At 48.5% G+C, this 17,840-nt stretch overlaps 1 protein-coding gene across 1 annotated transcript in view; it reads left to right on the forward strand.

The window, feature by feature from the left end:
* The window catches only part of DCTN4 (dynactin subunit 4), a 60,749-nt gene extending 50,993 nt beyond the window's left edge, over positions 1–9,756 (forward strand). Inside the window, exons 9-11 of the mRNA XM_075343368.1 lie at positions 1,701–1,852; positions 2,005–2,102; positions 3,464–9,756. Of these exons, the coding sequence (XP_075199483.1) occupies positions 1,701–1,852; positions 2,005–2,102; positions 3,464–3,686 (473 nt within the window). The 3' untranslated portion in view covers positions 3,687–9,756. The remainder of the gene's footprint in view (positions 1–1,700; positions 1,853–2,004; positions 2,103–3,463) is intronic.
* The last annotated feature ends 8,084 nt before the right edge of the window (positions 9,757–17,840 follow it).

Here is a 17,840-nt window from a genome sequence, read left to right on the forward strand (position 1 = left end):
GGTAGGTCTTCAGTATCAAATCTCAGGGGGTCTGACATCCAGCACCGCCACCGATCCACCGTCACACGCTCTGGGGGCAGCCGGATGTAAACACATTGCAATGCACAGGAATAGGAGCCGATCTGCAGGACCCAACACATTGAATGGAGTTAATAGCAGCCGGTCGGTGGGGTCTCTGGTGTCAGAAGTGATCTAAGGATGGGGCATCTGCATCATGTGACCCTTTAACGTTTACACTGGCTAAAAATATGGCACTTTTTCAATGCCAGGGCCTAGATGCCACGCAATATTTTTCATTGCAAATCATAGCGTGGACGTGACGTATGGTTTTACGGTATTAAACCCCTTCTGTATGTTTTTGGAGTGTGGGAGGAAACCGGAGAACCCGGAGGAAACCCACGCAAACACGAGGAGAACATACAAACTCCTTGCAGATGTTGTCCTTGGTGGGATTTGAACCCAGGACCCCAGCGCTGCAAGACTGCAGTGCTAACCACTGAGCCACCGTGTCGCCCAAGTCTTTGGCTTTACCCGGAAAGAAACGAGGATGATGAAACTTTACATTTATTCCACATACTCTCCACTGATGACAACACACTTCTTACATCAGTATTCCAAATTCTGTAAAGGCCCTGTCACACACAGAGATAAATCTTTGGCAGATCTATGGTTGCAGTGAAATCATGGACATATTGTTCCATTTGTACACAGCCACAAACCTGGCACTGATTGTCCACAACAATTTCACTGCAACCACCGATCTGCCGCAGATTTATCTCTGTGTGTGACAGGGCCTTAAGCCTAGCAAAAAGAAGGATTTCAGTTGTGCCTCAAACCAGGCATCTGTAGCAGCCATGGCTGGCATCAGAAATGGTGTGAAATTTGGTACCCTTGAGGTGTTTCTTCATGTTTGGAAACCGATGATAGTCGGAGGGAGCTAGATCTGGTGAATAAGGCGGGTGGTCGCCCAGCTTTTGCCGTGATCTCTTGTGCAGTGTGAGCGGAGGCATTGTCTTGCATGAACAAGATTCCTTTGGACAGCTTGCCGCGCCTTTTTGCCTTCAGAGCTGTTTTCAATTGGTCCAAAAGTTCAATGTAATGCCTTGCATTGATGATGGAACCCTTTTGAAGGTAGTCCACTAGCAGCACGCCCTCCTTATCCCAGAACACAGATGCCATCACCTTAGTAGCTGATTTTTGCACCCTGAACTTCTTTGGATGAGGAGAACCACTGTGCCTCCACTCTTTTGACTGCTTCTTGTTTTCAGGGTCATACAAATAAATCCAGGTCTCATCCATAGTGACCAGTCGATCCAGGAAGTTCTTATCAGTCCGGAAACGCTGACAAATGAACCGAGGACTTGTCACTCGCTGCTTCTCTGATCTGTTGTCAAACATTTGGGGACCCACTTTCCAGATCGCTTCCTCATGTCCAAATGTTCATTGATATTGACACACACATCCCCGGGATGTCGGCTCTTGCTTTGTGTGATGCACCCTCACTTAGCCAGGTTGTGCTCTTAGTAGAACCCTGGGCTGACCCAGTATTACCGGGAGTGAATTATGGAGCAGACAGCCTAATTAATCGAGTATTAGAGAGGGCTTTGGGCTTCTACCCCACCTATATAACGTTGCGTTCTCTCTCCTCTTTCCCCCTTGTAAGCACAGTGCCTGGTCGGAAGTCCGTGGTCACCGTCCAGCCCGCCATTATTATGATCGGACTGATTATTCCATTTTGTTGCAGGAGAGCCAAGTACTGCTGACCCTCACTAACCCCGTGGAGAGCCTGACCCATCTGATGCTCATGCCCTGCGAAGACGGAGACCCCCATGATATTAACAGCACTGCCAAGGTAATGCCCGGCGCCTCTCCTGTACCACTTTCTAGCAAACCCCATGAACATGGCAATTCTCCCTTTTTAAAGGGATTTTTTTAAGGATCAGTCACTTTTGCATGTCCTGATCTCTGTCCCTGAACGTCTCCTAATAATGACCTTTATTGCAGGTGATCGTACCAACAAAGGAGCTGGTCCTCGCTGGGAAAGATGCCACTGCCGAATATGACGAGCTGGCAGAACCGGCCAACTTCCAGGACGACCCGGAGTAAGAGTCGATTTACTTGATCTCATCCTATTGCTGATATTTCGGAGGATTATGTCCTGATGTTAGAGGGGTCCAATATGATACATTATATATTATATATATATATATATATATATATCATATGACTAGGAAAAAGATTGGCTCGGCTATGTTTCCAAACAGAAAGGACCCGGCCGGGAGGCGCAAGTCCATATTTTCCGCTGCTTCCCTGTAGGCCTTTTCAGCTGTATATATCCTCTATGGCAGCCATGTTTTCCCCTCACCCTATGACGGCACCATGGGAGAGGATCCGCCCATCAAGGACAGGAAACCTTCAGGATAAAAAGGGCGGTCCTCTCCCCGCCTCAGTTGGTTTCCTGTCCTTGACGGGTACCTCAGGATGCGGCCCTGGAGGACCGTGGATCTCTAAGCAAGTTCTTACCCGGGCCCGGCGGTCGGTTCTGGCGGCGCCACGGGTCCTGCCTTGCGACGGGTCCTGTGAAGGTTCTAGATGTTGGACCCCATTAATAAAGAAGTGATGGTGTTTCTTGCCAATGGGGATACCGCCTTAAAGTGCACCAATCTCCAGGATATTCCTATATAACATAGTGCCAGTATAGCACTGACATTATCAGGCTGATTCTATACATACCTGTAGTAGTCAGCTCGGATGTGTAGATTTTGAAACACAAGCAAGTAAAGTTTGTAAAATGAGCAGCTTTTTGAATGACAGCAGCTACAGCAGCTGATAGCTGAGGGGGGGGGATTCATAGTGATTCCTGCCCCCTGCCTGTCCGTCCTCACCATTATTTAGGCTAGTTTTATTATAGAATCCTTTTACTAAGTGACTAGAAGGACCTGTGCTGATGTCATACCCATGTGACCAGAAGGGGCGGGGCCTCAGCCAATATAGCTGATACCAGGAAGCAACTTTTTTTATTGGCTGAGACCCCGCCTCTTCTGGTCACATGGATAGGATATTAGCACAGGTCCTTCTAGCACTTAGTAAAACTATTCTAGAATAAAATTGGCATAAATAACCGGGGAAGGACGGACATGCAGGGGGCAGGAATCGCTATGAATACCCACCCCAACCATCAGCTGATCGGCAGCTGCTGCCACTCAACAAGCTGCTCATTTTAGAAACTTTACTTGCTTGTGTTTCAAAACCTATACATCCTAGCCTATATATAGAATCCGCCTGATAGTGCCAGTATAGCACTGGCTTTAGTTCTATAGGAAAATCCTGGTGATTGGTTCCCTTTTAAGCAATTGCATATATAGCCATTTATGTTCCTCTAAACTGTGATTTCACGTTTTATGCTTTTTATTTTAGCTATTGTTTATTATTTGTTTTTTAATACGTTTCCTCTCTCCTCCAGCGTTGTCGCCTTCAGGAAGGCCAACAAAGTCGGGGTGTTCATCAAGGTGACCCCTCTGCAAGAGAAAGGAAAGGTGATCGTCAGCTTTAAGCTGAAGCACGACTTCAGAAACCAGCCCACCCCCATCCGACCGACGGAAGACAACGAGTCCGGCTGTGAGGCGGTGTGGCTGAGCCACCACGTGGAGCTCGACTTGGGACCTGTGGTACCCGCCGCCCCTTAGTCCCCGGCCGTCTTGGTTCCTGCAGAGGAACAGGTTACCAGAAGCACGGTCCTTTCCACCTGGAGACCAAAGTGCGGAGAATAAGTTCTGGGAGGTTTGTGGACATTGTGCCTGTGAGGCGGTGACTGGTGGGACTGCACTTGTGTTCTCTCTGTGATCCCCCTAAACACTGGACGATCTAGGTATGAAGCTCGCATGTCAACCTAGGAGACCCTGTAGTCCACCACGCCGAAAAATGTACAGGAAACTTATTACTGATAGGCTTCGTTCTGAGGATTAGTTATTTTATTTTCTCTTTAGGCTATTTAAATTATATTACGTTTACAAAAAAAAGAATATGGGGTAAAGGCGGGGGCAGAGAATCCATTTTTTTTTTTTTTTTAGGTATTCTTCACAGCTTTAGAAGAAGAGGTTTTCTACCCCATTCCTTCCTATAATTGTGGTTGCATTTCCATTCGTAGCCTGAAGGTGTCACTGTTGCTCTGTATTTTTGGTCGTGGCCTGAAAATGGCAGCATATTACCCAGACATTCATGGCGAATATTTGTATTAATCTATAACACAGTATTTATCATTTAAGAGGGGGTTAATGTTATAAAAATAGTTTACATACATGATACATTTTGTGACTGATGAGGTCCGGGTCCTGGCATAGTTATCCCTTTAAGTGGCCAGACACCCCAGCTGATTTCTCAACCTAGGTAGGTCAGAAGCGCTCATAAAACCTATTGAAAGACATTTCTTTCTTCCCAACTAGTTTGTTTAGCTTCAGTGCAATTGTTCGTGATTTAAAAACCTCCTACTGTTTTTGGCTTTTATGCCTATGCAGAGCACTGACTCTCCACAGCATTTATACTTCCTTCCATCTATACCTTATTGATTCATAGTTAAGCCACCCATTTACATTAGACTAATGTCAACTGATATCAACAGGTTCATCCGACCCTAATGTTGGGGTGATGGCCAACTGGTCAATCGGGATTGTCCGATTTCAGACTGTTGTCTTCTGGAAATAAGCCTCCAGCAGAGATGTCTTTTTTTTTTTTTTCAACGAGAACACAGGAGCGCTCATGACCAAGATGGCTGTTGAAGAGTCGGTCACTCGTCAGCCATGGGACTTGTTTGTCCAGCTTACAAAGTAGGGTACGATGGATGGCATTAACCACAGTGTCAGATCACACAGGCATCGTTTTTTGGTGACACATTGCTCTGCATAGGGCTGAAGACGCAAAACGGTAGGGTATCGAGATTCATTGACATGTCTAACCCTGGACTTGACCTCAGAGGTTTGCTTCTTGCTGAAAAAGTGGGTTGGGTGATGGCGCACGCAGACCTTCTGATGTGCTTGGTTGATGTGGTCTTGATACCGACCTCCTCGACTTTCAACTACACCAATCGCACCCTGGACATCGGACCCTTTGCTTAATTATTTGGCCCCAAATGTCATAAGTTTCATGGAGGCTTTTGTGTTGGAGAAGGCAAAAATGGCTGTTTTCTGCGTAGAGAGGTAGAAGAATGGAGACGCTGGCTCCTCGCTTGAGAGCAAATCGGGCTCCATCAGCCCAAATCAGCTTCATCAGAAACTGAGCTAGTTCCCGTTTTGGGCCGGACTCGCCCACCTCTGTCTCCCGGTACATGATGCCGCAGGTCTCCTGATCCAAACTCGACAACATTATATTTGCCTATGTGGCTACAAAGTGCTGGAGACCCAAGGCTGCTCTAATGCACATAGGTGTGATGGCAGGGTTAGGCCGACACACTTGAAGAGAACAGGTCAGCAGGATTTTTCACTATAAAATAAATACATGGCCATAATGGCGCTGTGATGCTGATTACATGGCTGCCTGCAGTGAAGAAATCTGATCTTTGGTTGCTGAATAACCTTCCTCTAAAGTATTTGTGATGACGTCAGCCGTGCATCGCTTGTGCAGGACTTAGGGGTAAGGTCTTCTTCTCCTCCACCCCTCTGCCTGCCTCCTGTTTTTTCTACAGGCCCACTGATTATTCAGTGACCTGCCTGCTATTTGAGATTCCACACTGTTGCCGCCATGATTATGGTGGGCAGCGCATGTGCAGTGTGATTCCGCAGGCGGTCTACAGGTTTTTAATAAAATGGCAGCGGATGCTGCACATGCGCAGACCAATGTTTCAGAACAATTACCTCTTCACTCAGCCAAATTCTCGATCGGCGCCATTTTATTAAAGACAGTGCACAGTGGGATTCTGCATACTTCAATAAAATGATGCCAGATGCAGCGCATGCACAGATGGAGGTTTCAGAACAATTACCTCTTCACTAAGCCAAATTCTTGATTGGCGCATGCGCCGCCACCGGACACCATTTTATTGGAGACCGTGCGCAGTATGATTCTACAAACTTTCTTTAATAAAATTATGCCAGATGCGGTGCATGTGCAGGTTAAGGTTTCAGAACAATTACCTCTTCACTAAGCCAAAATCTCGATCGGCGCACGCACCGCCGCCGGTGCCATTTTATTGACGACCGTACGCGGTGTGATTCTACAGAGTTTCTTCAATAAAATGGCACCGATGCGGCGCATGCACAGATGGAGGTTTCAGCACAATTACCTCTTCACAAAACCAAAATATCAGTTATTGAAGACCGTACGTGGTGTGATTCTACAGAGTTTCTTCAATAAAATGGTGCCGATGCGGCGCATGCACAGATGGAGGTTTCAGTACAATTACCTCTTCACTAAGCCAAAATCTTGATAGGTGCCTGCGCCGCTACCGGACACCATTTTATTGGAGACAGTGCGCAGTGTGATTCTACAGATTTTCTTCCATGAAATGTTGTCAAATGTTGTTCATGCACAAATTTGAGATTTTGATTTAATGAAGGGGTCATTAAGTTACAATCTCTGTCTGCGCATGCGCGTCATCCAGAGCCATTTTATTGAAGACCTGCAGTATCACATTGCGTAGACGCTGCCCACCGCGGTGCACAATTTTAAAAAGGAAGCAGGTCACTGAACAATCATTGGCATGTAGAAACAACATAGGAGGCAGGCGGAGGCGCAGAGAAGAAGACGACCTTACTGTAAGTCCCACCCCGATGCACTCATGACATCATCATTAAGACTGCAGAGGAAGATTATTCAGCAACCAAATATCGGATTTATTCGCTGCAGGTATCCATGTAATCAGCATCACAGCGCCATTGTGGACATGTCTTAACTTTTATAGTGCTAAATCATGCTGGCAGGTTCTCTTTAATGTCAAGGGAAAAGCGCAACTATCGATTTACCAAGGGCAGTAGAAGATGTCGGCTGTTGTTTGGCCTTTACCGATCAATCACCGCGGCCGTGATGATGCGTCTGCACTTACAAGGCAGATCTGGATCACCAGGTCAGGGTACTGCCATGTAATGTCACTCTTACAGCACTTTGATCCTGAGTAGGACGTTTTCAGTCAAGGCCATTTGCACTGGAGCTGTATAAAATCACAGCAGAGGTGGAGACTTTTGCAGCCGGAGCTCTAATAACTGTACATAGATATGTAGTCTGGAGATAAGGCTCCATTCACATGTCTGAGTTCCATGTACGGACTGACCAGTGGTCTCCTGAAATAAACTTAACCATTTATTATCCTATGATGGTGTCGAGTCTGGGTCAGGAGACCCTCAGACCATCCGTAATTTGCAGACCATGAAAACTCTGACGTGCGAATGTCCAAAAAAGGATTCGATGCAATGATGACCTCTTACTCTGCTCTGAGCACATAGGCTTATTTATTTTTTATTATTCTCAATGAATTTCCTCATTTAAAGGGGTTGTCCATTTCAGATTTATTTTCAAATGGAATGGCATAAAACAAAAATCCACTCTGTGATCCCACCAAAGCTCCCATTACAGCACCTCCCAAGTCCCTCAATTTTTCTTTACCTCCTAGTCCCTCTCAGTGAACCGTACATGACTGCTCAACCAATCACTGGTCGCAGTGGTGAGTCGCCTCAGTCAGTGATTGGCTGCAGCTGGTCAGATGTCAATGCTGAACCAATTACTGACCAAGTTGGCTCACCACTGCATCCCGTAATTGGTTGAGCAGGGATATTTGGTCAGCTGCAGCCAATCACTGGCTCCAACTGGTCAATCAGATGTCCCTGCAGAAGCAATTTCAGGCTGCAGTGGTCAGCTGCCTCGACCAGTGATTGGCTGCAGCTGGTCAGATGTTCCTTCTGAACCAATTACTGGCCGAGGTGGCTCACCACTGCTGCCAGTGATTGGTTGAGCAGTTACATTTGACCAGCTGCAGCCAATCACTGACTGAGTTGGCTCACCACTGCAGCCCGTGATTGGTTAAGCAGGGATATTTGCTCAGCTGCAGCCAGTCACTGGCCGAGACTGCTCAGCACTTCGGCCAGTGATTGGTTGCGCATGGACATTTGACTGCAGCAAATCACTGGCCGAGGCAGCTCACCACTGTGGCCAGTGACTGGTTGAGTAGGGACATTGGCTCCAACTGGTCAAATCACTGACTGAGTTGGCACACCACTGCAGCTCATGATTGGTTGAGCAGGGATATTTTAACCAGCTGCAGCCAATCACTGGTCGCAGTGGTGAGCAGTCTCTGCCAGTGATTTGGCTGCAGGTCGTTAAATGTCCCTGCGCAACCAATCAATGGCCTCAGTGGCGAGCCGCCTCGGTCAGTGATTGGCTGCAGCTTGTCAAATGTTCATGTGACAGCTGGGAGTAGAGATCACAGAGAAGAAGTCACAAAAGTGGATGGAGACCGGTAAAATAAATTTGACCCAGTTTTGTTTAAAATTTTACGTAAAGACCTTTGTGACGTGCAGCGGCCCACCCACCAACAAGGCAACAAAAGGACTTATTTTATTTCTCCTATTTTTATTCAAAACTGGTCCTATAATAAGTTTAGTTTTGAATGACCCTATTTCTGTATTACTACATTTCCTCCAGAAATCCCATATACTTCACTTTTGCCTTAAAACTTTTGGTTTAATGCTTTATTTGATGTCTTATGTGATGTATAGCATGTGCAGGTTTTTGTTGTTTTTTTTTTTGTTTTTTTTTTTGCAGCAAACACTAAAATGCATCAATACATTATGTGATACAACGTATGTTACTGATGTCACAGCAGCAGGTTACATAAGTTAGTGTGGCATTTGCACCCCCTGTGGGTCGCCGTAGTTCATGGTAACGCTTCCATTGCAACGATATGACAAAAGTATTCCTGATGTGATGGAAGGAAGATTCAGGTAGGGGGCTTCTGATCACTCCGTGTTGAGCAGTGAGGCGATATTGGACTAAACTTTGTCCCTCTAACTACGCAACATAATACTTGACTATTTCCTATGCAGGTACTGCAGAAATTTCACATCTATACTCCTTTATTGCACCACGGTATACAGATCTGAATAGTATATAGCGGTGGGGGGTGGGGGGGGGGTCTTACGGCTCAGTTTGGTTGTGGGGAACAATTGGCGCATTAATGATGATCTCCTATACTAAGAACATATGATAATATGTAAAGCAACTTTATACATGGTTTTGATCAAAGATATTTTACCGTTTTATGTCTATAGCTCAAAGTATTGTATTGTGTCTCCATGGTAACAGACTACACACAGTCTGTGTAGTCTGATCTGTCAGATATTTTCCATCTGTTTATGTAACATTCAGTACATGAGCAGGAAGTAGAGAACAAGTGGATGGGTTTATTACTGTAGGTCAGACTACACCGGGGTTTGTTTGTGGTCTGTTACCATGGAGATAGAATAGAACAATTGGAAATTTGAATTCAAAACTATTTACAAACTTGCTTTGGATGAGCTTAGGTTGTTTAGTGAAGGTGGACAATGGCTCAGTTATTTATAAAGGGCAATAGGTGCTGATTTATGTAATGACCAGAAAAAAAGAGCAGGGAAGCTGAGCGAATTAACTCTTTTCTAATGGAGGGGAAATTACTCTCCTATTCCATTACCTTCCCATTTAATTGCTCAGCTATCCTTTTCCATCACCTTCCGGTGTAATTGCTCAGCTATCCTTTTTCCATCACCTTCTGGTGTAATTGCTCAGCTATCCTTTTTCCATCACCTTCCGGTGTAATTGCTCAGCTATCCTTTTCCATCTCCTTCCTGTGTGATTGCTCAGCTATCCTTTTCCATCTCCTTCCTGTGTGATTGCTCAGCTATCCTTTTCCATCACCTTCCGGAGTAATTGCTCAACTATCCTTTTCCATCACCTTCCGGAGTAATTGTTCAGCTATCCTTTTCCATCATCTTCCAGCATAGTTGCTCAGCTATGCTTTTTCCATCACCTTCCGGTGTAATTGCTCAGCTATCCTTTTTCCATCACCTTCCGGTGTAATTGCTCATCTATCCTTTTTCCATCACCTTCCGGTGTAAATGCTCAGCTATCCTAGTCCATCACCCTCCGGTGTAATTGCTCAGCTATCCTTTTTCATCACCTTCCGGTGTAATTGCTCAGCTGTCCATGTTGTGTTTATTGGATCACGGGGTAGACATCATCCCTTACTTCCCCATTATGGTAGGTTACTGCCGATACACGGACTGCCTTGTTACGTTTACACAGTCACAGCACCTAGAGCATGACCTCCGAGCATAGCCTATATTTATTGCATCTATAGTATTACCATGCAGCGTCTGCTTATCGTACACAATGTATCAGCACAAGCCTTTCTGCTTTGTGTTTCCTTACTTTATATTCTTTAGCCCAAGAAAAAAAATTAAGATTGGTCCAATTTCTTAGAAGTTGAGTCTACCAGAACTTGCACAAGAAATGACTTTGCTCCTTTTTCTTTACTTGCCAAATGTAACCGCCTGGTAGGCCATGATCGTTTGGTTGGGCTGGAAATGTAAGACCATGGGCAAGGTGCGGGCTCTAAGATGTAGATCTCTCAATATATTGATGTTTACTGCTGTAATGTACCAGATCAGTGATCTCTGGGCTGGACGTGTCGGGGGGCTCAGGACATGTCGGGGTGGCTCAGCACTTGCTCATTCACTATATGCGCGGTTATAAGCAAATGGTGACTATTGCGAGACTTTGTCAGCTGGCTCGCCTTATTGCTTATGTAATGTTGTGACCGTACAGTAATGTTAATAAAGTTAATAAAATCCGTGCAATAATGTGCGTGAGTCGTATTGTCCTCATTTATGATATTTCTGATTGCAGATCCACTGCAGAAATCATCATTTGGAATCTGTCAGCAGGTTTTTGCTACCTCTTCTGAGAGCAGCATATCAGCAAAGAGACTCTTAATCTAACTATGTATCACTTAGATTACTGGATGCAGCCATTCTGACACTTTCAGATATTTTAGATTTAGCCATGTAGCAAAGCTGAGAGAGCGGTCTCCACTTATACCAGGCTCAATACAGATTGTACAGTCATATGAAAAAGTTTGGGCACCCCTATTAATGTTAACCTTTTTTCTTTATAACAATTTGGGTTTTTGCAACAGCTATTTGAGTTTCATATATCTAATAACTGATGGACTGAGTAATATTTCTGGATTGAAATGAGGTTTATTGTACTAACAGAAAATGTGCAATCTGCATTTAAACTAAATTTGACCGGGGCAAAAGTATGGGCACCTCAATATAAAAGTGACATTAATATTTAATAGATCCTCCTTTTGCAAAAATAACAGCCTCTAGTCGCTTCCTGTAGCTTTGAATGAGTTCCTGGATCCTGGATGAAGGTATATTTGACCATTCCTGTTTACAAAACAATTCCAGTTCAGTTAAGTTTGATGGTCACCGAGCATGGACAGCACGCTTCACATCATCCCACAGATGTTCAATGATATTCCGGTCTGGGGACTGGGATGGCCATTCCAGAACATTGTAATTGTTCGTCTGCATGAATGCCTGAGTAGATTTGGAGCGGTGTTTTGGATCATTGTCTTGCTGAAATATCCATCCCCTGCATAACTTCAACTTCGTCACTGATTCTTGCACATTATTGTCAAGAATCTGCTGATACTGAGTTGAATCCATGCGACCCTCAACTTTAACAAGATTCCCGGTGCCGGCATTGGCCACACAGCCCCAAAACATGATGGAACCTCCACCAAATTTTACTGTGGGTAGCAAGTGCTTTTCTTGGAATGCCGTGTTTTTCTTTGTCGCTCCATTGGGAGACCCAGACAATTGGGTGTATAGCTTCTGCCTCCGGAGGCCACACAAAGTATTACACTTTAAAAGTGTAACCCCTCCCCTCTGCCTATACACCCTCCCGTGCATCACGGGCTCCTCAGTTTTATGCTTTGTGTGGAAGGAGGCACACATCCACTCATGCATTCTCAGATTAGTTATATCGGTTGGAAGAAAAGAGGACCCCCACGGGGCCCCCGGCATGTTCCCTTCTCACCCCACTATGTCGGCGGTGCTGTTAAGGTTGAGGTACCCATTGCGGGTACAAAGGCCGGAGCCTCATGCCGTTTTCCTTCACCATCCCTTAGTGGCTCTGGGAGAAGTGGGATCCTGACCGGTCATCCATTCACTGGGACCGGGCTCCCTCCGCAGCCCCTGTGGGAATCTGCCGGACAGGAGTCTATTCATCCTCAGGGACCGGGCCCTGCATTTCTAAGGTACTCTGTGTCCCCATGGGGACTGTGCATGGAGCGCCTTCTTCCCGGACGCTGCAGCAGCTGCTGATTTGTGAAGACCGGCGGACTTCCGCGCCGACCGTGCCTGCTTGTCGGCCGCGGTCTTAAATTTAGTCCCCGGCTTCATTGCGGCCTAGTAGCAAAAATCCCGCCCCCGGGCCTGCCTGTCAGGGGTAAGGGCGGGACTGCCGACCTGACGTCGGATGTGAGGGCCGGAGCATCCTGTATGTTTCCTCCCCCCTTACTGATCACTGTGGGGACCCCAGATTCCCGCACTTTTTCTAGCACCGCCCACGGCTCTACTCCTCCCCTGAGAGCTCCGGCAGCCATGTTTTTGGCATTCTGCCGGTGGAGGATTATCAGGGAAGAGCTCTGCAGCTCTTGGAGACCTGAGGCAGGGAATCTGGAGGACACACACTCCGCTTTTTAGCGGTCGGTAAGCCACACCGGTCACCCGGTGCTGGTCACCCATAGGGTGCCGGAATAGTTATATATATATATATATATCTCTGTTCGGTCGGGCTGTATACCCTTTCCCATATACCCTCAGTGATCACTCTCCTAGGAGACAACAGCATGTCGTCCACAAGGAGCAAAGGTGCTAAGGCACAGGGTTTTTTTGCGACCTGTACCTCTTGTGGGGCTATGTTACCTGCGGGTTCCACCTACCCTCACTGTGAGCAATGCTCGGCCCCTGTTTCGCTTGCTTAGCCGGAGCCTCGGTCACTAGTGGGTCCCTCGGCTCAGGTAGACCCCCCCCCCTGCTCCCCCTGTCCAGGCGGCAGGGACAGAGTTTACTGCTTTTGCTGAGAAACTCTCTGAGTCACTTTCACAATCCATGGCTTAGTCTATGGACAAATGGTCTGCCAAGCTGCTAGAAGCTTTGCAGTCCAGACCGGTCCTTACACAGGCCCCGGTCCCTGTTGGATCGTCGCCTCCAGGCCCCTCTCGGTCCGCGCCGCAGCGCGCTCCCAGGTTGGGCCCTAGGTCCCACGCGGAGGACTCCTGCCCAGACCACAGTCCCAAACCGGCTAAGCGGGCTCGCTGGGAATCTTCCCCGACTTCTTCACGTTGCTCGGGTTCCCAGCTTGAGGACTCTCTGGAGGACGAGGCGGACGTCGCAGCTCAGGGCTCTGAACCTGACGTTGTCCTCAATCTTGATACACCTGAGGGGGACGCCTTAGTAAATGATCTTATCTCGTCCATCAACCAGGTGTTAGATCTGTCCCCCCCGCCTCCACCTGTAGAGGAGTCGGCTTCTCAGCAGGAGAAACACCAGTTTCGGTTCCCCAAACGTACACGGAGTGCGTTTTTCGATCACTCTAACTTCAGAGATGCTGTCCAAAAGCCCAGAGCGGTTCCGGACAAGCGCTTTACTAAGCGCCTTACTGACACACGTTACCCCTTCCCCTCTGACGTAGTTAAGGGTTGGGCTCAATGTCCCAAGGTGGATCCTCCAGTCTCTAGATTGGCAGCTAGATCTGTGGTCTCGGTTGCAGATGGTTCATCGCTAAAAGATGCCACTGACAGGCAGATAGAGCTCCTGGTGAAATCCATCTATGAAGCCAAGGGCGCGTCTTTTGCCCCGGCCTTTGCAGCCGTGTGGGCACTCCAAGCTATCTCAGCTTGTCTGGCTGAGATTAATGCGGTCACACGTAATTCTGCTCCGCAGGTTGCGTCTCTGACTTCTCAAGCGTCAGCTTTTTCTTCCTACGCCATGAACGCAGTCCTAGACTCTGCTAGCCGTACAGCGGTGGCATCCGCTAATTCTGTGGCAGTCCGCAGGGCCATGTGGCTGCGCGAATGGAAGGCAGACTCGGCCTCCAAGAGGTTCTTAACCGGTTTGCCGTTTTCTGGCGACCGCTTGTTTGGCGAACGATTGGATGAGATTATTAAGGAATCCAAGGGAAAGGACTCCTCCTTACCCCAGTCCAAACCTAAGAGACCTCAGCAACGGAAAATTCAATCGAGGTTTCGGTCCTTTCGTCCCTCCGCCAAGTCCCAATCCTCTTCGTCCAGCAGGCCGGAGAAAGGCCAGAGGAACTCCTATGCGTGGCGGTCTAAGTCACGCCCCCAAAAGGCCGCCGGAGGCACTGCCTCCAAGGCGGCCTCCTCATGACTCTCGGCATCCCCGAACCGCATCCTCGGTCGGTGGCAGGCTCTCCTGCTTTTGCGACGCCTGGTGGCCACATGTTCAAGACCGATGGGTGAGAGACATTCTGCCTCACGGTTACAGGATAGAGTTCAGCTCTCGTCCTCCGACTCGTTTCTTCATAACCTCTCCGCCCCCCGCTCGGGCCGACGCACTTTTTCAGGCAGTGGACGCTCTGAAGACAGAAGGAGTTGTGATCCCTGTTCCCCCTCAGGAACATGGTTACGGCTTTTACTCCAACTTGTTCGTGGTGCCAAAGAAGGACGGATCATTCCGTCCCGTTCTGGACCTCAAACTACTCAACAGACATGTGAGCACCAGACGGTTTCGGATGGAATCTCTCCGCTCGGTCATCGCCTCGATGTCACAAGGAGACTTCCTAGCATCGATCGACATCAAAGATGCTTATCTCCATGTGCCGATCGCACACGAACATCAACGCTTCTTGCGTTTCGCCATCGGGGACGAACACCTTCAGTTCGTGGCATTGCTTTTCGGCCTGGCGACAGCCCCACGGGTGTTCACCAAAGTCATGGCATCCGTTGTGGCGGTCCTACACTCTCAGGGCCACTCAGTGATTCCCTACTTAGACGATCTAGTCAGGGCACCTTCTCGGGTGGCGTGTCAACACAGCCTTACCGTCGCTCTGGCGACTCCAACAGTTCGGGTGGATAATCAACTTCCCAAAATCCAAGTTGACACCGACCCAATCACTGACTTACCTCGGGATGGAGTTTCATACACAGTCAGCGGTAGTCAAGCTACCGCTGGACAAACAGCTTTCTCTGCAGGCAGGGGTGCATTCTCTTCTTCGGGGTCAGTCACACCCCTTGAGGCGCCTCATGCACTTCCTGGGGAAGATGGTGGCAGCGATGGAGGCAGTGCCGTTCGCGCAATTCCATCTGCGGCCACTCCAATGGGACATTCTCCGCAAATGGGACAGGAGGTCGACTTCCCTCGACAGGAACGTCTCTCTGTCCCTTGCAACCAAGACGTCTCTTCAGTGGTGGCTCCTTCCCAATTCTCTATCGCAAGGAAAATTCTTCCTACCCCCAACCTGGGCTGTGGTCACCACGGACGCGAGCCTGTCAGGGTGGGGAGCGGTTTTCCTCCACCACAGGGCTCAGGGAACCTGGACTCCGGTAGAGTCTTCCCTTCAGATCAATGTTCTGGAGATAAGGGCAGTGTATCTAGCCCTATTGGCTTTCCATCGGTGGCTGGAGGGCAGACAGATCCGTATACAGTCGGACAACGCCACTGCCGTCGCATACATCAACCACCAGGGCGGCACGCGCAGTCGTCAGGCCTTCCAGGAAGTCAGGCGGATTCTGCAGTGGGTGGAAGCCACAGCCTCCACGATCTCCGCAGTTTACATCCCGGGCGTAGAAAACTGGGAAGCAGATTTTCTCAGTCGTCAGGGCATGGACGCGGGGGAATGGTCTCTTCACCCAGACGTGTTTCGAGAGATCTGTCGCCGCTGGGGAACGCCGGACGTCGATCTCATGGCGTCACGACACAACAACAAAGTCCCGGCATTCATGGCCCATTCCCAAGATCACAGAGCTCTGGCGGCGGACGCATTAGTTCAGGATTGGTCGCAGTTTCGACTGCCTTATGTATTTCCTCCTCTGGCGATGCTGCCCAGAGTGTTACGCAAGATCAGGTCCGACTGTCGTCGCGCCATTCTCGTTGCTCCAGATTGGCCGAGTCGATCGTGGTACCCGGATCTGTGGCATCTCATGGTGGGTCAACCGTGGGCGCTTCCAGACCGCCCAGACTTGCTGTCACAAGGGCCGTTTTTCCATCTGAATTCTGTGGCCCTCAACCTGACTGTGTGGCCATTGAGTCCTGGCTCCTAGCGTCTTCAGGATTATCTCAGGATGTCATTGCCACTATGAGACAGGCCAGGAAACCAACGTCCGCCAAGATCTATTACAGATCTTGGCGGATCTTCTTATCCTGGTGCTCTGATAATGGGTTTACTCCCTGGCCGTTTGCCTTACCCACTTTTCTTTCATTCCTTCAATCCGGAATGGACAAGGGTTTGTCACTCGGCTCTCTCAAGGGACAAGTATCTGCGCTCTCCGTATTTTTTCAAAAGCGACTGGCCAGGCTTCCGCAGGTCCGCACGTTCCTGCAGGGAGTTTGCCACATAGTCCCACCTTACAAGCGTCCGCTGGAACCCTGGGACTTTAACAGGGTGCTAACGGCTCTTCAGAAACCACCTTTCGAGCCGCTGCGGGATGTTTCTTTATCACGTCTTTCGCAGAAGGTGGCATTTCTAGTGGCAGTTACATCACTCCGAAGAGTGTCGGAGCTTGCAGCGCAGTCATGCAAAGCCCCCTTCCTGGTTTTTCACCAGGATAAGGTGGTTCTGCGTCCTGTCCCGGAATTTCTCCCTAAGGTGGTATCCCCTTTTCATCTCAATCAGGATATCTCCTTACCTTCATTTTGCCCTAATCCAATTCACCAATGTGAAAAGGATTTGCACTCATTAGATCTAGTGAGGGCACTCCGGTTCTACGTGTCTCGCACGGCGCCCCTGCGCCGTTCAGATGCGCTCTTTGTCCTTGTCGCTGGCCAGCGTAAGGGTTCGCAGGCTTCCAAGTCAACCTTGGCTCGGTGGATCAAGGAACCGATTCTTGAAGCCTACCGTTCTTCTGGGCTTCCGATTCCTTCAGGGCTGAAAGCCCATTCTACCAGAGCCGTGGGTGCGTCCTGGGCATTGCGGCACCGGGCTACGGCTCAGCAGGTGTGTCAGGCAGCTACCTGGTCTAATCTGCACACTTTCACGAAACACTATCAGGTGCATACCTATGCTTCGGCAGACGCCAGTCTAGGTAGGCGAGTCCTTCAGGCGGCGGTTGCCCACCTGTAAGAGGGGGCCGTTTTCGGCTCTTTTTATCGAGGTATTCTTTTACCCACCCAGAGACTGCTTTTGGACGTCCCAATTGTCTGGGTCTCCCAATGGAGCGACAAAAAAGAAGGGAATTTTGTTTACTTACCGTAAATTCCTTTTCTTCTAGCTCCTATTGGGAGACCCAGCACCCGCCCCTGTGCCCTTCGGGCTGGTTGTTCTTTTGTGTACACATGTTGTTCTTGTTGAATTGTTCTTTTGGTTCATGGTTTTCAGTTCTCCGAACATCCTTCGGATTGAATTTACTTTAGACCAATTTATAAGTTTCCTCTTTCCTGCTTTTGCACCAAAACTGAGGAGCCCGTGATGCACGGGAGGGTGTATAGGCAGAGGGGAGGGGTTACACTTTTTAAAGTGTAATACTTTGTGTGGCCTCCGGAGGCAGAAGCTATACACCCAATTGTCTGGGTCTCCCAATAGGAGCTAGAAGAAAAGGAATTTACGGTAAGTAAACAAAATTCCCTTCTTTG

The sequence above is a fragment of the Anomaloglossus baeobatrachus genome, chromosome 4, assembly GCF_048569485.1.
Source record: "Anomaloglossus baeobatrachus isolate aAnoBae1 chromosome 4, aAnoBae1.hap1, whole genome shotgun sequence".
NCBI classification, from domain to species: domain Eukaryota; kingdom Metazoa; phylum Chordata; class Amphibia; order Anura; family Aromobatidae; genus Anomaloglossus; species Anomaloglossus baeobatrachus.